General features: G+C 37.8%; 1 protein-coding gene across 8 annotated transcripts in view; it reads right to left on the bottom strand.

Moving 5' to 3' along the window:
* Nucleotides 1-25,676, bottom strand: part of VTI1A (vesicle transport through interaction with t-SNAREs 1A) — a 443,239-nt gene that overhangs the window by 246,489 nt on the left and 171,074 nt on the right. For 5 of the 8 annotated variants that reach the window (XM_081268185.1, XM_081268182.1, XM_081268183.1 and 2 more), the window contains 2 exons: nucleotides 1,103-1,173; nucleotides 411-472 (listed from right to left, as the gene is read on the bottom strand). In XM_081268185.1, the coding sequence (XP_081124311.1) occupies nucleotides 411-472; nucleotides 1,103-1,173 (133 nt within the window). Of the gene's footprint in view, nucleotides 1-399; nucleotides 473-1,102; nucleotides 1,174-25,676 lie in introns of all 8 variants that reach the window. The other 3 variants (XM_081268187.1, XM_081268189.1, XM_081268188.1) reach the window with 1 other exon arrangement.

Below are 25,676 nucleotides of genomic sequence, written 5' to 3'. Positions count from 1 at the left end.
CCCAAATGGAGTCCTTTTAGAGAAATGAAAACGAGGCAAGAGAGAGCCAGGCTGAGACCAAGTGAGCTCCTGCCGACGCAGGCTGCGCTCCCTCCATCAAAATAGAAAATAAACTCAGGCTGCTCCTGCCATGGGGCCTTCCTCAGGCTATGAAAACATTCTTCATGTCTAACCCTAATTTTTCCATAGCTTGAGGTAACCCCACTAGCTCAAGCCTTCTCTCTAATAGGAGTTACTCAGTATGTGTTCCTGTCCAAATAAGAGTTACAATCAGCGCTCTATTATTTCAAAAGTGTCTAGACACAGGGGAAGGGAGTAGAAGCTTGCAAGCTTGTAAAATGCCTGTTTGCAATTAGATAAAAACAGCAAAAGAGGCAGGAGAGGAAGGTCGGTCCCTACCTTGCTCTTACCTTCGCAACATCCCCGTCAGAATCCTGGAGCTCTTCCCCAAGTTTGCATCTGTTTCCCGAAGCTAGGAGGAGAAGAGCAGGGTTAAAACTCAACTCAACTCCAAATGATTAGATTATTTCTGAAGTACATGGCGAGCAATCACTTTCTATCATTTTACTTCACGATATAAAAGCCAAACAATGAAAAATGTTTATATACACAACACAAATTCTGAGAATTCTTAGATTTAGAAAGTGACATGTGAGAAGTGATGTCAGGAGCTCTAAACTGGATACTTGAACTGAATATAAAAGCAAATGTCTCAAAAGCTGACAAAGTTTAACATACATCTGGTAATCAACCTCTAATGTACAAAATGTACAACTCCTAAAAAGTGGAAATAAATGAAGCAAAGAGGGCGGAATCATCAGTATTTTTACTGAAAGAGTGACATATTCCAAAATCCCCCTCAATGACCTTCTTCTCAGCCAGAGGGCTAAATAAAATCCCCCTGTGGGCATTCCAGATGGGGAGAGCAGCTGCTTTGCCCCCTCTGGCACCCTTCCTTTTCCTCCTAGTAGATGTTATGTTCCTTTCTCCCTAGTCATTTCTACTTATGTCTACGTCATGGTTTTGTCTGTGCATGTCCCAAGGACCTTCTATGTCTTCTCATCTATTAGATATGTAGAAGGATAGTGTCATTTGTACTTACTCTTTCCCGTGCTCGTTGTATCTTTTCTCTGTCATGACTGAGGTTTTCCAACATCTCCTGGCCGATTTGTTCTATTGAAAAGAAAATGAAAGTCAGGAAACACAACTTGGGGTGCATGTGAGAATAACCTTCCGTAGTACCAAACTGAAAACAGAGGTAAAATAAAGCTGAAGCAATGTCCATTATATATCAGACACACATTTTAACTCAGGTAGTTGAAAAATATAAACAGTATTTGGTAAATTTACCTATCTGGAGTATGATTAGATACAAGTTATAATTCAACCTATAGGAAGGACATAACCAACACAGCAGTAATGACTTATTGGGGATGCAACTTGCACAAGGCCACTCCAACAAACTACTGGAAAAATTGAGGAGAAACCGGGTACAGTGGTCTATTATTTTGTCACCCGGGAAGTTTGGCCTTTGGATTTTATGGGCGAAGAATAATGTTAATGATTCCGCTCCATCTTCCCTTCATCATGGTACTGCTTTGCCTGTGTAAGTCGATGTGTGTTTAGAACAATTTTGATTTCAATGTATTCCCCTGGCATAGGTGGTCATATGCTCACCAACTGTAGCTTGTTGGTAGTGGAACTTTTGCTAGTTTTATACTCACCTAGAGGCAAAGACTTGTTTAATGTGTTATTAGCTACAGTATATTCTTTTTTTAAAAGAAATATATTTTTAGTTGTTGATAGACCTTTTTTATTTATATTTATTTATTTATATGTGGTGATGAGAATTGAACCCAGTGCCTCACACATGACAGGCAAGTGTGCTACTGCTGAGCCACAGCCACAGCACTACAATAGATTCTTGGGTCAAGTCAAAGACAGATGCACTCCTTAACAAGTAATTGAGGAGAGCTTAAGACAGTGTTTTCATCCCAGAACTTCCAAACATTTAGCTAGTACTACAGCTCAGCACATTCATTAAAAGCCACACTGCTAAGTTCCGATGAAATCTTTCCTGGTCACAACGGCACTGCAGTCTCTCCTCTGACTGTAGACCCTTCTATAAGACAGTAGGTGTGTCCCGACCTCACAAATATCCAGCTGCCTTCAATAGATTGTTTTTTCCAGAGTCATCCTCTATTAGCTGGGAGCTACCTTATTCTCTAAAAGAAGAATGATGATTTGCCTTTCTTTTTTTTTCCAGGGAGCCTGTCTGACTTCCTCATCAGTGTCTCACTCCTGCTCACCTTTTTCCCTGCTGGTACTGTCTCTTTACCCCCCACCCCCCCACCCCACGCCGCAAAACAGCACTCATTATAATAATAGCAGGTAATTTAATAAAGTCATCAGGACATCCCCATGGTACTTAATTTGGCTCATGTATTCACACTGACAATCATAAGACAGTGACCAGGCCAACTGAGAGCCTGGCTGTGAACCTGTGCTGCTGGAGCCTAAATCCCAGTGTTGACACTAACCGCATGGCTTTGCCTTAGCTAGCTAGCTGTGTCATGTCTCAGTTGCTTAATCTCTAAAATGAGAGAAATACCCACAGCATTATATCATAGGGTTAATGCAAGGGTTCGATAAGATAATCAACACAGTGACTGGCCCATAACAACAATAAGCATTTATTGAATGTTGATGATATAAAACAATCAATGGCCTGTGGAGACCCGCTTCTACTCTAGTTATGTTGGAACTACAATTTTATTCATATGATACAATGTTTGTACTTTCTCACAAATTTGATATTATAGTCAAATAAACTAATCTGAGTAAAAATGTGGAAGCTCTAGAGTATCATACTGATGCATGACATCTTAAGATTCAAAGCACTGAACAAATAACCATCGGGTCCCCACCCTGTGCTGGGGTCTGGCCCAAGACAAGACCTAGCATCTATATTCATGGAACTATGCTGGTAATGAAGACAGCACAGAGGAGTGTTTTAGCTGAGTCTGTATTTCATGGCATATCAGAAAAAGACAGTTTAATACTTTCATGACAGAAAATCCAACTAATAATGGTTACATACATAATCATAAATATATTTTTGACACCACATGAACTCTGAAAATTCTTTCCCAGTATATATAGTACATTCCCAGTAAAGTACCTTCTCTTAGATTTTTTTTTCTTTTTAGCTCTTTAGTATTAACTTCATACAAATTTAAGAAGATAAAGGAAATAAGAGTTGAACTTTTTTCTTTTTTTAACAATAAAAACTACAAATTTCAAATTTGTCATGCTGTTTTTTAAAAAGTATTTACTTTTTACTTGTAGTTGGACATAATACCTTTATTTTATTTTACTTATTTTTATGCGGTGCTGAGAATAGAACCCAGAACGTTGCATGTGCTAGGCAAGCACTCTACCACTGAGCCACAACCCCAGCCCTTGTCATGATGTTTTTATCGCTACACTGAATTCCTTTAATCAACTTAATATAGCAATTTTAATTACTTTTTAACTTAAAATTTCCAATATCTATGAGCATCAATAATCTTGTCATTATTTCAGCAAGATACCTCCTCTTATCAGGATTGACATAATAATATGTAATTGCAAAGAAATAGAAGACAGATTATTACTATTGTGTCTGTGGCCAGTGTAATGTCCCAAGTAAGTATTCAAGGAAAGAATTAACAAATGAAGTCTATGGAAGGTTTGCAGCCTCTTCCTGCTCTCAGTCTGTGAGCTAGAGAAGGGATACTGGAAAGTAGATAATAGAGCCACGATTCTATCAGACTTGCTGGGGAAAAACCCCTAACTGGATCTGCAGTCTAGTGAAGAAATCAATGGAAAAAGAGGATGGCGCTGGAGAAGATAATGCTAAGTGAAGTTAGCCAATCCCCCCAAAACAAATGCCGAATGTTTTCTCTGATATAAGGAGGCTGACTTGTAGTGGGGTAGGGAGGGGGAGCATGTGAGGAATAGATGAACTCTAGATAGGGAAGAGGGGTGGGAGGGAGGGGGAGGAGGCAGGGGATTAGCAAGGATGGTGGAATGTGACAGACATCATTATCCAAAGTACATGTATGAAGACATGAATTGGTGTCAACATACTTTATATACAACCAGAGATATGAAAAATTGAGCTCTTTATGTGTAATAAGAATTATAATGCATTCCGCTGTCATTTATTTTTTAAAAAAATCAATAAAAAAGAAATGAAGTAAAATAAAATAAAATGACTGATTTGTAAGGAAAAAAAAAGAGCCCAAGAGATGAGGCCTGTTAGGAGTCATAAGCTATTCCTACAATTACACTGCTCCCCCAAATGGCGTGGCAATCCCAGTATTCACCTTATCTGGCAAGAGAAGAGATACTGGCAAGACCGGACACATTTTGGTCTTAACACTGAAATACCATGTATTTGTTGGGAATTCTTTTCTCATTTATTCCCTTCTACTTTTCATTTTAATGCTCTAAAAAAGAAAATTATTAAACAGATAGATTAGAAGTGGTCATTCCTATGGAATGAAGAAAAAATTCATATAAAAAGAAAGTTATTACTATTTCCTCATTACATATCAAGCAAAGCAAGATGACAAATGACAGGTTTTTTGTTTGTTTGTTTGTTTTGTGGTGCTGGGGATTGAACCAAGGGCCTCATGCATGCCAGATGGGTGCTCTACCACTGAGCCACATCAGAGGTATGACTTTTATTCAGACTATCATTGGTCAGACTAGAATTCAACATTTAGGGATTATTTCATTAATAAGACAGTTAGTAACATTGTTAGGTTTATTTTTTCTTGAATAATTTAATACATAATCACTACTCAAAATACTCATAAACAAAGAATACAAGCTCACAGGCCTAAACCTACTGAGTCAAAATTTTTAGTTCTTTGAACTTCCATAGGTCCTTTAATGGGAACACCTCTACTGCATCTTTTGAAATAATCTGAGATATAATAAATTTTACAAATACTATATTTGATGACCATAAGGATCTTACTGTGATTTAGAAACAATGGAAAGCACAAAAGAAAACTAAAACTAATTTTTGTATGTTGGAATTCTACATGTCAGTATGGCATGATAAATGAATTCCTGGAAGGAAGAGTTCCTTCCTGTAGTTCTATCCTTTCCACAGAGGTCCTGGGAATTATCCTGGGAGTACAGCATTCAAACACATAAAATGAACTGTTGTTTTTACAATTACCTACAATCAATCATATCCTTGGTCCATAGCCCTTTTTACAGGGGCACATACTCGAAAAGGGTTTTTGGCTAACATTTCTTCTCTTCCTTCATGTTTTGGAAGGTGTATACAACAGACATTCGATAGTTTCCAGTTCCATAAAGGATTTTAGAAGGGAGCAGGTAACTACCAACCTTGCAAAATGCTTCCTGAAGCACTGGCCTGCCATCATCATATTACAAACAGTGCACACTCCACAAGATACTGATTATTCCTCAGCAAAACTGTATTTAACTTTCTTTTTAAAAAACTTGTTAAGAATGTGTTTTCCAGCTGGGTGTGATGGCGCATGCCTGTAATCCCAGCGGCTCAGAAGGCTGAGGCAGGAGGATCACGAGTTCAAAGCCAACTTCAGCAACTGTGAGACGCTGAACAACTAAGTGAGACTCTGTCTCTAAATAAAATACAAAATAGGGCTGGGGATGTGGCTCAGTGGTTGAGTGCCCCTGAGTTCAATCACTGGAATGTGGTTTCCAACAAATTATTTTAGAAGGCGAAGGCAGCCAGTTGAGTCTTCTTTACATTGTTAGGAGAAGATAAGGCACTGGAAAACTTCATAAGAATTTTAGGAGCAGGTGAAAGGTGTTTACAATTACCAAGCTACTGTTTGTATGTGGGGACCTCTGTGAAGTACAGGAGTGCTTGTCAGTACCATAAGGAGCTGTTCTGACGCATGAGTTTTTGTATGTGGATGGCAGAACACCAACCAAATGACAAACATGAGTGATAGGAAGTTCCTAACAATTTGAAGTACTCAATTCTGGACATGGCTTGGGACCTTTTGACCATTCCCCATCTAATGGGGGTGGGAGGAGGGGCTTGCTGCTTTGGAAAGCAGAGACTGTCACATAATGGCTTTCCCAGGAGGGATCTGCTTGCAGAGTGGCTGGATCAGTCACTGTCATTGAGCACACCTCTCTGGGCACTGACTCTGGTACCACATCCTAAGTAGACAAGTTCTCCTTAGCAAGTGATGTAGCGCAGGCGTGGAGTCTCTTGAGTCCCTGACAATGGAAAGGTGGGGCAATGCAGAGTTCTTTCAGCAGCTTCCATTATTTGAAATGAGACATGTGAGGAACTTCTGCTTCCAGTTAGGATGTAGAAAGCACACAAAAGACCACTGCCATGGAAACGAGAAAAACCCAGACAAAATAATGACCACATTTTTCTGGGGGAAGTCCAGAAGATGCAAAGAAGCTCTGATGAATTCTAGAGACAGACTAGCACTTCAAATGTGGGCAAAGAGTTGGGGCAACTTTTACACCTAGTGAGGGCAAGTGCTGGGTCTGAGCACAGACTGCCTTAGAGAGAATCTCAGAGGGGCAGGGAGTCGGTCAACCTGCACAACAACATGGGCTGACAGGACTGAAGGGAGTTTAGATAAGGTCTGCAGACAAAACCACAAGGCTTGGTCTGAAAATTCTCCCTTCATCCCTGTATGTGCCAACCCAGAGGCAACGGAGGAGAGGCTGGTCCCTAAAGAGAAATCAGATTGCTACCCATTCTTATGAAGCCTGTCTTCCAAGACACTGTCAGAGTTGAGTCTAAATGTGAACCAAAAAATACCTGAAACTCCCAGGTCAAACACTGATTTTTTTTCCCCCCTTTAAAGTAGCACAAACACAGTTGGGAGCATAGTAATCTCAGATAAATGCAATCTAATGAGAGATTCAGCTCAGTACCAACTCAATTTTTGGAAGAATCTGATCATATCATTCTTTGAATACAATACAGTATAGTGATTCGAAAGGAAACTGAACCCAATATGCTATATTTCAAATTCTACTATTCTTTTTTTCCTGTTTGTTATTCTGTTTCTGTGTGTATTTGAAAATTTATTTTTTAAATTTGTTCTAATTAGTTATACATGGCAGTAGAATGCTTTTTGACACATACATAAATGGAGTATAGCTTCTCATTTTTGTGGTTGTACATGATGTAGAGTTACACAAGTCATGTAATCATATATGTACATAGGGTAATAATCTCCGATTCATTCTACTATCATTTCTACCTCCATGACTATTCTTTATACAATGTCTAAAATGTCATAAAATTACAGGACATGTAATAAAGTGTGTGTGGGGGGGATAATAAAAAGAAAACACCACTTGTATAAACAGATCAACTGACCCTAATCAATAGAGTTAGCAAATAAATGTTTAAAAATGATGATTCTGTGTTAAAATAATTTATAGGAAAAGGTAAATAAAATGGTAAAGAGATGGATTTTTCAAGAAAGAATATGAAACTCTAAAAAGAAAGCATATGAAATTCTAGAATGAAATAAGAACATCTGAAATGAGTTAACTGGATGGACCAAACTGAATAGCATGCACTGTAGTAGAAAAGCTCATGGAACATGAAGAAAGGTTCATAGAAATCTTTCAAACCGAGCTGGGTGTGGTAAGGAATGCCTGTAATCTCAGCAGCTTGGGAGGCTGAGATAGGAGGATGGAGAATTCAAAGCCAGCCTCAGCAAAAGTGAAGGCACTGAGCAACTCAGTGAGACCAGTCTCTAAATAAAATACAAAATAGGGCTGGGGGTGTGGCTCAGTGGTCAAGTGCCCCTGAGCAATCCCTGGTACAAAGAAAAAAAAGAAAGAAAGAAAGAAAAAAAGAAATATTCGAAATTGGAGGGAAAGGGAAAAACAAAAACAAAAAACACCTAACAAAAAGAACATAGCATCAATTATTGGTTAGTAAGAAGTGGTCTTTCATACACATAATTAGATTCTCAGAAAAAGAGATTATTAGAGACAAAGGATGAAGTAAACATTTGAAGAACACATAACCAAAACTTTTCAAATTAGACTAATTTAAAAAAAGTCAACCACTGATTAAAGAAGTTTAACAAACTCAGAGCAAGATAAATATAATGAAAACCACAATCAGTCATAGTCAAATTTCTGAAAACTAAAGCTAAATAAAAGTGGGAATGATAAATAAATAAAAGAGGGAAAAGGTGCTATATATAAGAGAACATGGACAAGAATGAATGCTGAAATTTTATCAGAAATAATGTAAGAAGACAATAGAATGTTTCAAAGTGTTAAAAAGAAGAGGGAAAGAAAAAACAAGATTACCCTTATATTCCACATCCAGCAAAAATATTCTTCCAAAAAAAGGTGAAATAGAGATTTTTATTTTCCTTCCTATATTGGGTATTGAACCTGGGGTTACTCTATCAGTGAGCTACATACACAATGCTTTTTACTTTTTTTAAATTTTGAGACAGGGTCTCACTAAATTGCTGAGGCTGACCTTGAACTTTCAATCTTCCTGTCTCAGTCTCCTGAGTAGCTGGGATTACAGGTGTGCGCCACCACACCTGGCTAGGGATTTTTTACAGTTGAAAAAGAAGAGAATTATCCAGCAGAACCGCTATTGCAAATTTTAAAAGAAATTCTTTAGACTGAGGAAAATGATAGTAGATGGAAACTTGGATCTACAGAAAAGAATGATTAGCATTAGAAACAGTAAGTCTGTGGATAAACGTAAAAGTACTTCTTTTTCTGCCAGGTGTGGTGGCGTAGGCCTGTAACCCCAGTGACTTGGGAGGCTGAGGCAAGGAGTCTTGCAAGTTTGAGGCCAGCCTCAACAACTTAGTGAGACTCTCAGCAGTTTAGCAAAAAGACTAGGGATATGGCTCAGTGGTAAAGTATCCCTGGGTTGAATACCCAGTACCAAGAAAAAAACAGTATTTCTTTTTCTCTTATATTCTTTAAAAACAATTATTTAGCCACAAGTGGTGGTGCATGCCTGTAATTTCAGCAACTCAGGAGGCCGAGGGAAGAGGATTGAAAATTTGAGGCCAGCCTCAGTAACTTAGTGAGACCCTAAGTAACTTAGCGAGACCTTGTCTCAAAATTAAAAATAAAGTAAAAAGAGAGCTGGGGATGTGGTTCAGTGGTAAAGCACCTCTGAGTTCGATCCCTAGTACCAACCTCTCCTCCAAAAAAACCCAAACAATGAATTGAGGAATTAAAATTAAATTTAAAAAATTTAAAAAGAACATATATAGCAGCAAATATATGAAAACCATAGCACAACAGATGGAGGCACAATAAAGAGAAGTACACAGTCAGCCCTCCACATCCCCAGGTTCCACATCTGCACATCAAAAATACTTGAAATAAAGATTTGTGTCTGTACCGAACATACACACTACTTTTCTTGTCATTGTTCCCCAACAAATACAGTGCAACAACTATTAAATAGCACTTATCTTGTACCAGGTATCATAAGTAAAACAGAGATTATTTAAAGCATACAGAAGGATGCACAGGGGTCATATGTAAACACTGTATTATATGTAGAAGGCACTTGAGCACTCACAGATTCTGGTATCTGTGGGGGTTCTGGAACCAATCTCAGTGAATCCTGGGCACCACAGGGTGACTGTACTGTTGACTGGCACTTAAGTCATATGGAAAACGTCATTATATTTATTCAAGGTAGGCTGTGATGAGTTAGGGATGGAAAGTATGATCTCTGAGTTTCCTTGCTCAATATAGCATCCACTAGTCACCTGGGAGTATTTAAATTAAAATTAATTAAATAAAATTAAAATTTTAGTTCCTCAGTAGCACTAGCCACTTTTTAAGTGTTCAGTAACTATGTGTGGGTATTGGTTGATGAAGAAATACATCCAGAAAGAGAACGAACTCCAAATTTCCCTGATCTTAGGGCTCACTTGAAAGAAATGAACTATTCACTTGGGTTAAATATAGAGAAAATACTTCCCTTCTTTAAGCCTCAGTTTCCTTCAGCGTAAAATAAGTCTTAGTAGGGTGATCTGAGGTGCTCATTCCAGCTCTAAAATACCAGGACTCTAAATGCTTAGTGCCTCTTTTTTCTCCATAGAGTATATAAGCCACTAGAACAGGAGGACCAAATCAGGATCACAGATGTATTTTCATTCCCTGTCCCCAAGACAATGTTCTAAGAAACCCCCACAGCAATCAAAACTGAGTGCATTTAAGCAGGTCATATAGTTTCTAGTTTGCCTCAGTCCCCAACATTCAACTGTTTCATACAGTAGTGCGCCTAGCCTCTGAGGACATTTGCATTTACTATGTACTATGAAATATTTACAACACTTTGATGATGACATTATTAAAGACAATTAAACACTCATATAAACTGAAGGTAAACGTATGTATGCTTAGAAAAATAGCAAAAGAGTGTGCAGGGCCTGGGGTGTGTGTGTGTGTGTGTGTGTGTCTGTGTGTGTATTTAAAAGCAATTATGACTTAACATTACTCCTCAGCAGCTGAGTATGTTTTTTATTTTGCTTTGAGATGATCACATCTATCATTAAGCAATTAAAAAAATCATCAGTGCTACTTTCATCAAAGTCATAGTAGCAGAACCTCCCCTTAGTTACCTGGTTTGCTGCAGATAATTAACAAACACTATTCCCAGAGTGCTCAGGCATCAGTCAATGAAGCTGTGCTACCAATAATGATGCTCTGGAATGAGCAGGTACTATGTAAATTGAGGTTGTTAAACAAAAGGAACCATGTTAATTACAGCTCCATTCAAAAATCAGAATGAATCCCTTCTATTCTACGAAAAAGACCAGAACAGCAGGAAGAAACATCCCTTTTTCACAATTCAATAAAGAATGTACAAGCCAGGAGATGAAGTAGTAGAAAACCTGAATGAGCAAAACTGTCAAAACACATTCCAAAGGCTCACTTGTGGAATTTACCAAACACGTATTTACTTAATGGACAAGGGAGATGTGTTCTTCAATGAATCACTCATTCTAAAAAAAACAAAAAGTGCTGCAAAGTATTGACAAGTGACTGGATAGTAATTAGAAAGCCTTTTTAGAAATCATTATGAGCTGAATCAGTCGCTGTCTGTGCTCTTAGTGAACTCTGTACACACTTCCATCACTGAAGGTATAGCATTCTAATTATATGCATACTCGAGAAGTCACTATTGGGTAGACTCCAGGACTTACGTTGCTAGCAACCATGTTTTGTTTTATGAAACATTATCTAAAGAATTTTTTGAACCAGTTGGCAATAACATAAAAACTTCTTAAGTGGAAGATTTCATACAGAAAGACGAGTTTCCAGTTTCTTTTGAGACTTGGACTCTGGCAACACGGAGTTCCCACTCTCCCTTGGCCAGAGGGCTAGAACTCAGGGCCACCTCTTCTCTTCAGGGCAGTGAGTTACTGACCAGTTGGCTCCTTCCTCCTTGGCCTACTTCACTCATTCTTGCTGCCTGCTTGGCTCTGGAGGACTCAGAGCCTGTGACTCCCTGCTCACATGCCCTTGGAATGCAATACTTAGAGAGCCCAGGGCTTCTTCCTCTTAGTGGATGTGCAGCTTTAAGAGGTAGGCCTCACATGCAGGTGCTCAGGAAACTTTGGCTCATGGGAATCACTGAATTTGGAAATATGTCTTCTACAAATTTATAAGAGAATCACAGATTTTTGTTTTGTTTTATTTTGCTTTTAGAACCAATGTAGGCTTCAGAAGTAATTGCACAGATGAGCAAACTGGAATGCAGGAAGTGTGTGTGTGTGTGTGTGTGTGTGTGTGTGTGTGTTGGAGGGGAGCACCCAGATTCTGTTGCTAATGACTGACAGAGATGCAATCATGGACTAAGTCTCTAACTCCTTGGTCAGTGATTTTCATAGTTAAAAAAGAAAAAACCAAACAAAACTCCAAACAAACCCAGAACCACCACCAAAACCCCTCACAAAGGTGCCTCATTCAAAACTCCTCACAACGTGGGTGCGAAGCCATCCTAATACTACACAGTTAAAACTTCACTGCCCAAGAATGGCCTTTGCAATATCATAGACAAGAGAGGGACAGGACACAGCCTCCACATTCCCTCCACACCATCATTCCCATGTGAGGATTGCAGCCTCTACAGATAGTCTATGATTTCAGGTTCTTGAATAAAACAACTTTCTGTGTCTCAGAAATGATAGAAAGGGCAAAAAAGTGCCAGAAGGACTACAAATCTTATCCAAATTTTGTGACTTTGGTATATAACTTTTTTCTTTTAGAAAATGAGTGGTGGGCCCTCATACAGGCTGAAATGCCTATTGTACTGTGACTGTCCATCTGGGCCTTTCTCCACTCTATTCATAGTAGCAAGTCAATCTATTGTTCTTAATAAATGAATCAGAGGAGATAGAAAATTTAATCCATTTGAACTTTAAGGTCTGGCTTCTTTTACTTAGCTTAATGCTTTCAAGTTTCACTTACCTTGAAGCATGCATCATCCTTTTTTTTATGGCTGAATGATATTTCATTGCATAGATACCACATTTTGTTTACAAATTTATTTTGGGTATATTGGTTGTGTCTACCTTTTGGCTATTTGAATACTGCTGCTATAAACATTCTTAAGCAAATATTTATCCAATTTAATGTTTTCAATTCTTTAGGCTCTATGTCTAGGAGTGGATTCCTGGTTCATATGGTAGCTCTGTGTTTAATTTTTTGAGGAGCTGCAGAACTACTTCCAGGGGGCTCCACCATTTCCCATTACCACTAGCAATACATGAAGGCTCCAGTTCCTCCACATCCTTGGAAGCATATGCTATTTTTGTGTTGCTTCTAGCCATCCTAGAGGGTGTGAAGTGGAACTTCATTGTGGTTTTGACTTGCATGTCCCTAATGATTAATGATGTTGAACATCTTTTCATGTGATTATTGGCCATTTGTATATCTTTGGAGGAAAAAAAAAAGCTGGGTTTTTGTCATTCAGTTGGAGGAGTTCTATGTATTTAGATATTAGAATATGTGATTTGTAAATATTCCCCTCATTTTGTTAGTTGTCTTTTCACTTTGATAGTATTCTTTGATATGCAAAAGTTTGTGACTTTGATAAAGTTCAATTTATCTATTTTTCTGTTGTCGCCTCCAGTTTTGTTGTCATATCTAAGAATCCCTTGCTACTTCCAGGCCTTGACGATTTATGCCTATATTATCTTCTAAGAGTTTTATAGTTTTCAGTTTTAAAAAATTTTTACTTTTTTTCTCGTAGTTGTAAATGGACAGAATGCCTTTATTTTATTTGTTTATTTTTATGTGGTGCCGAGGATCAAACCCAGTGCCTCACGCATGCTAGGCAAGCACTCGGCCACCGAGCTACAGCTACAGTCCTATAGCTTTAGTTTTTACATAAAGGTCTTTGATCTACCTTGATTCAATTTTTGTATGTGAAGTGAGGCAGAGGGCCACAGAGCTATTTTTGATTCATATTAAATATTTAGGAGTGATACATAAGAAGTCATCTTCTTATACTTTTTATATTAAAAAAAAAGACTGAAGTTTTACCCAACTCAAAGCCTGGACAAACGCTCACATAGATTTACAAAGTAAATGATATTATGTTTCATTAAATATTTCTTCATGTCTTGACATTTCTGAGTATTTCTAGATACCTAGATTGAGACAGGAGGAGGAAGCATGGATAACTGAATAAATGGGGAAAAAGTTGTTGAGCCTGAAGAAATACAGGACTGTGGGTACAGGCAGAGAAGAGTCCTGGTGCCTAAACACTGCTGAATTAGAATGCTAAGAGGCACAAAGTGTTGACCCAAAGGATGGTAAACATTCAAGGAACAGTAGGCAGGACATCTGTCGAAGACAAGAGGATATAATTAAGGAAGTGAGAAGACTGACATTAAGGGTGGCTTAAGAAATTAGAGAAATGATTAAAGTTTGGGGAAAAAATTCAGAGGCATATGTCTGTTTCTTTAATTTCCCAACAAAATGTCATTTCTTCTATGTACTTATCTAAGCCCAACACCAAGGTCAACAGATAATGTGCCATACGTGCCACCACTATTAATACAAAACAGCTCTCAGGCACTAACTATTAATGCATCACAGAGCCCAGAACATGTCTTGCAACAGACCCTCTCCTTGAAATGCTCTAGGCAAACTCCAATTGACCAGAGTCAGCACAGTGGATAAGACCTATTTGCCATCCTCGATCTGCAGCACTGGGGTAATTTTTTCAATTGACAACAGAAACTTGACAATTGATAATTTTGTCAATCCTTCACTTTTCTGTTTCCAAGTAGTGTTTCTATCCTTGAATTTTCTGCGTTTATTTGCTTAAAAAGTATGAGTGAGGTGACTGAAATTTGATCAAAGTCTATGGCAAAGATTCTCAATTGGTAGAATGAATGCACAAGAATAATCTGAAAAGACTTTATTGTAGCCTGGCTAATAGAATCCCTAGCGGTGGGGTTCACCTCATGTACTCACACTTTTTCCTAAGTCATGTGAAGAACCTTGTCCTGGACCACTGACTTCCATTCCTCTCCATTCTCTAGGTCCACACACTTGACTTTGATGCAGAACTTTATCCCTCTAATGCTGGGCCTTTGTATGCAAGAAGTGTTTCTATGCTATTTTAGTCAAGCTGATTTGAAGCATTCATCACATCTCTTAGATCATTCTAGCCAAAGGCTTCCATCACACTTCTTCCCCTTCCTAATTAAAAAAAATTATTTTGACAGTACAGGGAATAATTCATATGAATTACAGAACAATGTAATCCATGTAATACACATATATTTTTCTTTGGCCTGAATCCTAGGAAGTCCCAGGTGAATCTGCATCTTGATTAATAAAGTATTTCTTTAGGAGTTCTTCAAACACTCCCATCACCACTCCTCCCCACGCACACATGTGCACACACATACACATATGCACACACCCCTCTTCTTACTCATTGGCTTCTGTCTTTGGTGCTGGGTTAATTTTTTTTTCCTGTTCTTGATAGACCACCCTGATATTCTATTACAAGATATTTCAAGACTGTGGAAGTAGGTGGTGCATAGGTTAACCAAGAAACAAAAGCAGGCCAGATAGTTAAAACAGATTGCTGGGCCCCACACTCACATTTCTAATCCGGTAGGTCTGGGGTGAGACCCAAGAAGTTGCATTTCTATCAAGTAGCAGCTGCTGCTGCTGCTGCTACTGCTGCTGCTGGTGGTTCCCTGGGACTAGGCTTTGAGAACCAGTGTTCTGCTGACAAAGTAAGACTGTGAAACCAAATCCAACCAGCTGTCTGTTTTTGTAAATAAAGTTTTATTCACTATGAAACACACATGCAAGCCAAATAATACTAAAATCTAAGGGAATTTATGCTATATCATAAGATGAAAAGATGAAGACCTTTTATTCCTAAATAACTCAAAAATAGAGAACCTTATGTTTCAAACAATGAAACTTTGAGAAGTAGATATTAACAAAACCCTCGTGAACAAATGGAGAAAATAATATAAAAAAGAATGGATGACTTTATGCTATATTTTGGCAGAGTTTTAGGGTGATGTGACTTTAGTATTATTTCTAAACCTGAGATTTTTGGAGGTGAGAGATCCAAACTGAGCCTAAATTATTGTCCTCCTTAAAAAAAAAGGAGCTATAGATTTCCTAATATTCATGCTATTCTTATGATATTAAAGAAAAGGCTAAATAAATATGGATTTTGATAATCTAGCTCATCAGATGGGAACTTCTGGTCAATGTCAGGTGAAGCATTTTAAGGAATTATTCAGCTTTGTAAATTGAAATATCAGTGTGACCTTAGAAGGACAGTACATAAGCAAATATGCACTTACAGACTTCTTTTAGTAAAACTCCAAAAAGATATTACTATTGTTTGCCTTTCTCAGCAAGCACTAAGGCATTGGGAGTTTCTAAAATACAGAATAAAACAAAGCCACTATTGTTTCTAAATACAATAGAGAATTTATTAGACTTCATCAGCAATGCTCTATATTGAACTTATTAGCATAATTCTAAGAATTTTTAATTATATCTGAATAGGCTCTATTAGGGAATCACTAAAATTGAGTCTTTTACCAAACTTCCGCATAAAAGTATTAACAAGCTGGGATGGGACTTTTTGTAGAGGAAAAAGGCATGCAGGTTTAAACCCTTGGGGATGAAAAAATGAGTTCATTCATTCAATGTATATGCAACAAAAGTTTATTGCTTACAGGCTGTGTATAAAATTTCGCCATGAATGTTTCCCTCCAGGGAAAGTGTTTTTTTAAATTGTATTTATTTATATATTTTTAAATAATTTTTGGCTCTGATTTATTGATTGCTTCATTTTATGCCAGCCACTATGCTAAGTACTTAATGGACATTGCATTGAATATTTACAACCACCATATTAAATAAATTATTATTAATCTCGATTTAAGACAAGGAATATGAGGTTCATGAAAGATTAAGTAATTTGCCCAAAGTTGGCCAGTATTCTAAACCCAAATCTGATCCCCAAGCAGATGTTTTGGCCACTGGCGTGTTCTAAGTTCTCACCAATGCCCAATATCATGGGCATTCTGGCTTAGCAATTTGGAGCTACTCTTTGGACAAACACTAACAAAAGAGGAAGCTAGAACTTTTATATCTTCTTAAGTGTTATAAATCAATTACAAGGACAGAAGTACAAGCAAAAATGAAAAAAATCAGAAATAATTCCCTTCTACTTGGAAGAAAGAGAAGCAAGGTGAGTTTTCTAAGGCCCGAGACACTCACACATCGTCACCCACCTCCCAAACCCAGTTGGCCTATTTTCCCACCTCTGTTCTCTAGCTTCGGTTTTAGAGCACCCAGTTCTCTGTCAAGCATTTTCTGCATTTTTCTGAGACCTGCACCAACAGCATACTCACTGAGACAAGGAATAACTGCCCAATGACAAGCATGTAATGGTCATTTCTGAGGTCTGCAGTGCTGCTCTGCTCTGCTTGCACTCACCCTGGCTGCACCACCTAGTGAATATCTTCATGGTCAATGGGGGTGGCAGGCTTTGATTTCACTGAGGGTTTGTCTACACTGAAGTTCAGATACTGTTCTAACTAACCATATCCCGAGCCCCTTTACCTTGCTTTTAATTTCGAGAGTTGTATTTCTTTTTCACCTGAAGTAAAGATACCCCATCACTATAGAATTCTTGACATTTTGCTAATGCTCCTCTGTAAACATCCTGTCAGTTGTCATGGCAATTTCTAAATGGTAAGAGACCAATAGAGGACTGTGCTCCTTCCCTGTTCCTGGCCAAGGCCGATGTTCTAGAGAAGTTTCAGATAATATGACAGACAATAGCCCAATGGCTAAAAATTTTCCTGTGATAAAGTAGAAATGAATAAAGTGGAATTTCTTAACTTTCTATTTCAACCTTTTCTTTCCTGGAAGGTCCATCCTTGGAAGTAGGAAGGCAACTTGCTTTTCAAAGTCTATTCACTTCCTCTGTCCTACTCCTCTCACTGTCACTATAATGGAATATCTGAGATAATTACTTTATAAAGAGAAAAGGCTTATTTTCCCTGTTTTGGAGGTTTCAGTTCACAATCAGGGACATGTGTTTTTTTAAGTCTCTGGAGGGGCTGCTGTATTAGCAATGGCAGAGAGTGCACAATGGAGCAAAATACTCAGCTCATGGCCTGGAAGTAAAAGAGGAAGAGGCCCCAGCTCCACAGTTCTTTGAGGGGCACACTCCCAATGACCTAAGGCCCTCCTATAAGGCTCCACCTCCTAAAGGCCACCTCCCTGGTGACCAAACCTTTAACACAATGGCCTTTGGGGGCATTCAACATCTGAACTACAGCATCCTCTTAGATATACAATTGGTGTGGGCTCAGTTTTTTAAAATTAGCATCATTATTATTTTAACGTGTCTATCAGTTTCACCTAAAAGGGACAGGGTTCATCAACTCCTAGGGTGGCTACTCCATTAACAGAGATGAAACCAGTATCTTTTCTATCTAATCAAGACATTAAGATATTACGAACTATTCTGTCATAACTAAACTCTCATCCCTAAACCATCTATTAGAACACTTAAGCAAAAAGGAAACTCTGATGACAGGACTGCTCCCCCATGCTAACTTTCTGGAGCCAATAAGGACACCTCCTCAGCTCAGTGGAGGAATACAGAACAGGCCTTGAATGTTGGTTCAGCCACGGATAGTACTTCACACTGCTTAACCGGAGAAAGAAAAATAATAACCTCTTCAAATCAAAAAAATAATTTACAAAAGAAAAAGTGAGAAAAAGAGTTATTTAACTTATCAAAGCAATGAGTCATATAAACCAATGAGAATAATATGAATCATAGGTTAGAAAGTCAGGACTAGCAGAAACACAAGAAAATACCTTCTATGTATTTAATGCAAGTCAAACTTCAGTAAACAGCAAGAGGTAATTTAATCTGAGAACTCTTTACTGGGAGGACATATTCTGTGTAGAGGCAGATGGTTTTTCCTATTGTAGCCATATTTGAATTTATGGAGACAACACTTGAAGAGATCATAAGAAATCATCTGAAACCTCCTCAAGCAGAGAATGTGTCTCATATATCTGTGGGTTCCCCATTGTGTCTAGCATGTTGCAGAGTCCATAGTAGGCATTAAATTAATATTATACATGATATAATAAGCCACACTTCAAATTATTGATGCCAATTCAGTTTGTGGGACTGATACAGCTTGAGGATCCAGATGATAACAAAATAGAACAAAACTTCTTTTTTTTCACACAAACAGAAAGCTCAGGAAGCTGGTGAACAGCTCAGCAGCCTAGAAACCGGCTGTGTGGAGCACTCTTTGAATACGAATTAGCAGTGGGTAATGGCAGCATATTTATGAGGTCTCTTGCCGGGTCCTTTCCTCCTGTGAATGCTGTATAATTCATTGCGCGCGCCCTGACCCCAGTGCGCTCCTGTTCTGACAAATCATACTTGATTAAGACAAATCTTTATTAGTTAGCTAGTCAACTTCCCCATTTATCACTGGCAAATCCCATTCTCCTCTTTGGGTTCAGGAAAAGTGACTGAAGCCTTAATGGGAGGGAAAAACCCCACTCAACTAGACAAAAATAAAATAAAATAAAATAAAATATTTGACATATACAGCAAATAAAACCAGAAACCTCAAAGTCTTAATAGATGATTAAACAAGTTATGTAGTAGGTATACCTTATACCCACTGACAAACTCAAATTCCCTTACTACACATTTCACCCAGGCCCAGGAATTATTAATTAAGTCACCTATTTAGAAATTTTTATCTCCTGCTAAACTTACGTTTGAAAGCAAAAATGCCACATTTAAAAAAACTGTGTTACAAAGTTGAAGCCTCACAGTACTGAAATAATAATAATAATTTTTAAAAAGACTGCTGAGTAGATAGAATGTTTAAGGCCCCTACCAAAAACAAAAAACAAAAAACAAACAAACAAAAAAACCCCCAAATCTTTAAAAATGGGAAATAAGACAAAATGCATTAAAAATTATTCTTGCGTTTTTAGTACCATAGGAAAATATCTATTTTTGAATCATATGCTATGTATTCACGGATTTCAATGCTGGTTTACCCTAAAGATGATTTAATGTATTTATAATGGTTGATACTGATTTCAGAATTTAGTGGTACCAGAACTGTTCTCAGAAATATGACAATGAAGCCATCAGTAACAAAGAAGCACACCATGTCCTAGGACTGTCACTGAATATAATAAATAGCGTCTTCTGACAAGTTTCAGAAATTCTCTAGTTTCATGGAGGTAGGCTTTGGCATAAACCATTAACTTTCATTCCTTAGTGAGAGCAAGAGAGAGCAAGATGGAATAAAAATAAATATTGTTCAAGTTGATTTTCATTTCTCAAATTTTTACTCTTGTGTCTTGTTTCAATGGAGAAGGAAAATCCTTTTAGCTTTTTCATAAGAAGCTTCCAAATAACTCAAACATGTAACTAATGTGTAATCTCAATATTCCCTTTTAAATCAATGCAAAAACAACATGTAATTACCTGACAAAGAAAATTTCTAAGTGAGATCTTATACACTGTACACCAGTGATATACAAATCTACATATAAATGTCAAGACTTTTAGTATTGACAACTTTAATGGAATGTCAGTTAATGCTATATGATATATACATCATATATTACCTTAATGATGTCCTTAAGTATTAAATGGAAGGCAACATTCAAAAACATTTTACATGTTGGGGCAGTTTTCCTTTTGCCAAAATTTCCCATTTAGAAAATGTGGATACATCTTGAGAAATGAGGTCAGAGCTTGGTATGAGAGACTTCAAAAGAACACCTAGTACGGTGGGAAATGGTGTGTTGATGATTTTATAAGCAGACTGACTCTGATTATATCTATGGATTCAGAGGATCACGCCTGCACAATCCCTCCCCACTCTACAGGTCTTTCATCACGATCTCAAAGCACTGACCAATTATTCTGAAAGTGAGTTGCCATGGTCCTGATGGAAAAATCTTTATTTGATTTTGGGGGTGGCCTGGAGAGTTCAGCAGTTTATAAGATGCCCATAGAAGTAAAAGAAAAGTTTTGAAGTCACTTTCAAGAAAGAATCCTATGGATTCTTTACCTATTTTTTTCCCCCTTAGAAATTCCCAAGGAGAATGAATCCTCCCCAAAAGTTTAAGCAATCTGCCCATGAAGGCAAAATTTAGGTCATAGGTAGGATTAGAATTCAAGTCAATAAAATAATTTTTGAGAGCCATGTGGAGGAGCTATGAGGATATAATAAAGAAAAAAGTGTGTCCCAACATCTAGCAGCTCAGACCCAAGTGGGATAGAGTGACATGAAAATCACCAGCAGTAGGAAAAAGCATGAAACACCTCACAGTGCACACAGGAATATGTCACTGCCAGATCAGCTAATGTCCTTTTCATAAAATTTCTCATCATCCTTGCTAGCCACTAAGAAGGCACATTTCCTGACCCCCCACCCAAGCTTCCTGCCCCCACACTCATGTGAATCTGCTTCACAATGATGTTGACATCTTTTGACATAATTTGAAACCTCAGTGTCTGGGGCTGGGGTTGTGGCTCAGTGGTAGAGTGCTCGCCTAACACATAGGAGGCACTGGGTTTAAACCTCAGCACCATATAAAAATGAAATAAAGATATTGTGTTTACCTATAACTAAAAAAATAAATAAATAGTAAATAAATAAAACCTCAGTGTCTACTGACAACCTATGGCTGATACACTACTGTGGGCCCACCTTTCTTTTCAAATCTTACAAGACAAAGTGAAGAAACAATGCTTCCTAGTTGGTTTTCTTTCTCTTCCTTTCCGTTTCTTCTTCTTCTAGAAAAAAATTTACTGGTAACAATATTGAAAGGCATCTTATCCAGCTACTCCCAGTTACAAACATACATCTATCAAGTGACACATAAATCAAAGTGAATGACAAGAAGACAACTCCCCACCCCTGGCAATACTTTGGCATCAGTTAACCAAAAAAAAAAAAAAAAAAAAAGCAGTATATTGCTACTTGTTGTTGTTTCTTTTACACCTAATGCCTGGCACATAATATAATAAATACTTCCTGGATGGATGGATGGTGGAAATATCGATTGATGAAAAGTAGAAATGTAAACAAAAGTACAAGAGGCATAACACGAAAAGCGAGAAAGTCTAAAGGGTGAAGGTCGTAGAGAGACTTATTTAGAGGGCTAGGCATGTATCAATAGAATTCTAGAATTGGGAGGGATTCAGAAGTTATTTATTTCACTTGGATTAGGTCATATGGAGAAAAGGGGTTTTTCTAAATGGCATATCTGGAAGAGCGTGGATTAGAATCCAGACTTCTTAACTCCTCATTTTATATCCTATATATCACACAATACACAAGCAGGTAATTCAAGATCATGTAATTAGTGTGGACACCTTCTTATTAGTCAATGATGGCCCTGGCGCACGGCTCCTTAAAATAGCCACAGCACTTCTGCAGTCGTAGTTGAAATGCCAGGGAGGCTGATCTCTACCAAGAAGAATCCTATATATCATTTTAGTGATGCTATCTGAAACCAGTCAGAAATATCAAATACATACCCATTTATATCCTATAATGAGTAACAGGGTTAAGACAGGTGGCAAAGGAGAAGACAAATGTGCTTTCCCCCCATAGTTCACTTATTTATAATCTCATTGAATTCTGGGAAAAGAATTCAAGCAAGGTATGCACGTAGCCGTGGTAAACCGATTCCTTATTCATTCAACCAATATTTACTGAATGCTTACTATGCACCAGGATGGGAATATAAAACCAAATATGACATCAGAGGATCATAGCTGGCTGTAAGACAAACAATGGTTCTTTGAAAAGTGGAAGTTAAAAACATTTATTACAGAATGCATTTGATGGAATTGTTTGAGGTTACTTCCTCAACTATACATTTTAAGAGAACAGGTTCGCAGGAGTGCTGCCAACTCATTCCTAGAAAGCACAACAAATATCAAGTAATTGTTGTGCTTTGTGGCCATGTCTGACTATGATGGAAGCAAAACCACTCCTTACCACAGTTTAATTTTGTCATTGTGTTGAAGGTTGGAAAATCAGTATAATTTGATATTCTAGTGCAAACAGTTGGGAGAGAAACCCAATTCTGCTGCAAATTTTCAGAATGTGTTAAAACTGATGTCAATGTCTCAGTAATTTCGCAGTTTAAAAAACAGTTAGAAATGTAATGACTACACTACACTTGATTAAAGCATTTACAGCTCTAATCAAAAACTGACAGCAAGATCAAAGATGTTAACTTAAATCTCTCCTCTAATTATGTTTAAAATGCCACACCTCAGGCCTGTCTCTCCTCTTCTTTTTCAAACCAAATTCTGCTTAAGAAAGATCTAACACTTCTTAACAGTTCATTATCCAATAAAACTATTCAAAGCTTAAAAGCAATCTACACAATTAGTCAGGACCTCAGGGAGTCCACCGGTAGTCTTTATTACAGGACTTCATATTAAAACACCTTAATTATATTTGTCAAATGGATTTCATTAAAACCCATCGTCACTTTAATTTTCATATTTTGACAGTGCTGGCATAGGCATTATTACCACCTGCCAGGCTAGGAACTACAACAAAATTGTCAAATTCCTTCAAATCCTATGCAGTTTCTTTTGTACCTGCTTACAGTTTTCCCTGTGTGGGGAAACTATCACAATTAGGAGAATTAAAATACCCTGACTTAAATTCTATTCTGAATATATATGTTCCTTGCAGGTGCAGGAAAAACAAACTCTATCCGTGCCGGGTTGCCAGGTGCACTTTTGCAGAGAGGATGATGCACACACTTTGCAGTGCATCTGAATAGCAAAGCCGAGACATCAAACAGAATGCACTATGATTCAATCACATCACAACCATCAGGACTTGAAAGCCAGGACATTTTTTTTTTACCTCCTATTCATTATGCTGCCATATTTCATAAAATATACGGTGTTCCTGGCCATTCACTTGAGATTCAATTGTATTTTCATTTGCCACTACGACTTAGACTATTGAAATAGCAAATGGAAAAAATACATATATCCTTTTCTTTCTTGCTATGCAATGTTCAATGTCAATAGTGTTGTGATGTTTACAGCTGTTCCATAATTCAGTTAGTTATGCAACTTTAGGAAAATGGAGGTGTGTGCACTAATAAGCAAAGCATTTTTGTCTGTTTTCCTCTGGATTTTCTAAGTCTTTGGCAGCATATGTAATACAGAAAGAGAATTTCTCAATAATCCTCCTTTTAGACTGTGTACATAACATTCTATTTTTCAAGTTATCGAACATAGAACAAGAATAGCAAAAAAGATAGACATTTTTTTTAACCTAACAGACTCATAAGATATAACAAAGGAGAGAGGTTTCTGGCTTATGTCTAACACACTTCAGGGCTTTGTACAATGGTCTCAAGAGTAATAATCACCTTGCTTTATGAATACTTTAAGTCATGGTAAAAGGTCTTGGATTATTTTCAGTAGAGCTGGAATTTTAAAGATTTACTTATAAAATCACAAGACATTCAAAAATCATAAATGATCACTGACTTATATGTTTCAAAATTTAATACAATTGAAATAGGAAACATGCTCAGAGTATCATGTGAAGGGAAAATGCATTTAAATACAGTTTCAGTGTTATGACCGCCTGGAAGCCTTTCATGGTCAGCTCTGAGGGCAACATTTCTCTTTCCCTTGGACTCAGATCTATTCATCATGTGTATCACCACTGGGGCACATCTCCCCAGCCTGGTGTTTTCTTCTTCCTTCTATGCCCAGAGCCTATCCGAGTGCCTAGTACTGTGTATACCATGTCTGTCTACTAAAAAGTGACTGACAGGCCTCATGTGTGCCTTCCCCATTAGACTGTAACAACTCCTCCAAAGCAGGAGATGTCTTATTAATCTCCCTAAACATGAAGCCTCATAGATGGTAGTCATCTGGTGCACATACACACACACACACACACACACACGCACGCACGCACACATAGAGTATATTTGTGAGGGTGTGTATATGTGCTGATATGCTGAATTCTGTGAATCCAAGATTTAGTTTTAAGAATTCCGGATTTCATAACTTAAAAAACATAAGAATTGTCAACTCCTTTTAAAATTTTTATTAAATGTTACTGTAATCCTGAGCCATGAATTTTTCACATCTGTCCCACCTTTTCCTTGTTGGCCCTTAAACAACTCTGCCTGGGATGGTGATAATGATGGCACTGATGGAGTAGGGATGTCAGAGGAACACAACCTGGACATTTTGCAAGGAGCTCCTCAGCTGCTGGAAAGTACATTCCATTGCAACCAGTCAATAATTTATCTGAAGCCATTATTATTAATAATCACAGAACACATGGATTTTCCTCATTAGGAAAAAAATTGGAACAATCTACTATTTTAGAAATGTTCCTAGAGGGACACTTCAAAAATGAGGCCAGATGTGGTCTACATTCTGGAATATTTGAAGTTTATTTGACATAAATAGAGGCCTACAGAAACCCTGCTGACACGAAAGTCACAAGGCACATATAAGTTTATGAATACTGCATTTATTATGTTTTAAATGCAATACATGTGAACTTGCGCTCAAAGACTGGTTTTGGTTATTTGAGAATCTTTCTATGTTAATACTGTGCTATCAATTTATGCTCAGTGGCACCCAAGTCCTGAAGGTCATTTACAGAAGCTAGTGCAGTTCCCCTTTTTGTTGCCTATTTGTGTGCAAGTGCAGGAGGTGGCCTGCAGACTGAACACTCAATGTGAGTTACACAGTGGACTAACACAGGCCAAATGTGGTTTGTAAAAGTAAGCACTTTGGGCAGAATGAAAATACAACCGGGCATGGGGCTAATCTAGTAGTCTCACTGAAAATGTGTAATTATCGAAGGCGGAAAGTGCATCTAGAGGGGACAGGGCTACTGCAGAAGATGGATACAGAAGACATTTAAGAGTGACAAGCTATATGTGGGGCTTTGGTGGTGAGGTTGAGGTCCTTGCCAAATGCTGCTGGAAATTTTTGCACAGGACTGTGTCCACACCACCTGCATTGCGGCTTTACTCCTTGA

The sequence above is a fragment of the Spermophilus citellus genome, assembly GCF_964194105.1.
Source record: "Spermophilus citellus genome assembly, chromosome: 15".
Taxonomy (NCBI): domain Eukaryota; kingdom Metazoa; phylum Chordata; class Mammalia; order Rodentia; family Sciuridae; genus Spermophilus; species Spermophilus citellus.
The sequence above is the reverse complement of the archived record's forward strand: the minus strand, read 5'-3'. Positions and strand labels throughout refer to the sequence as shown.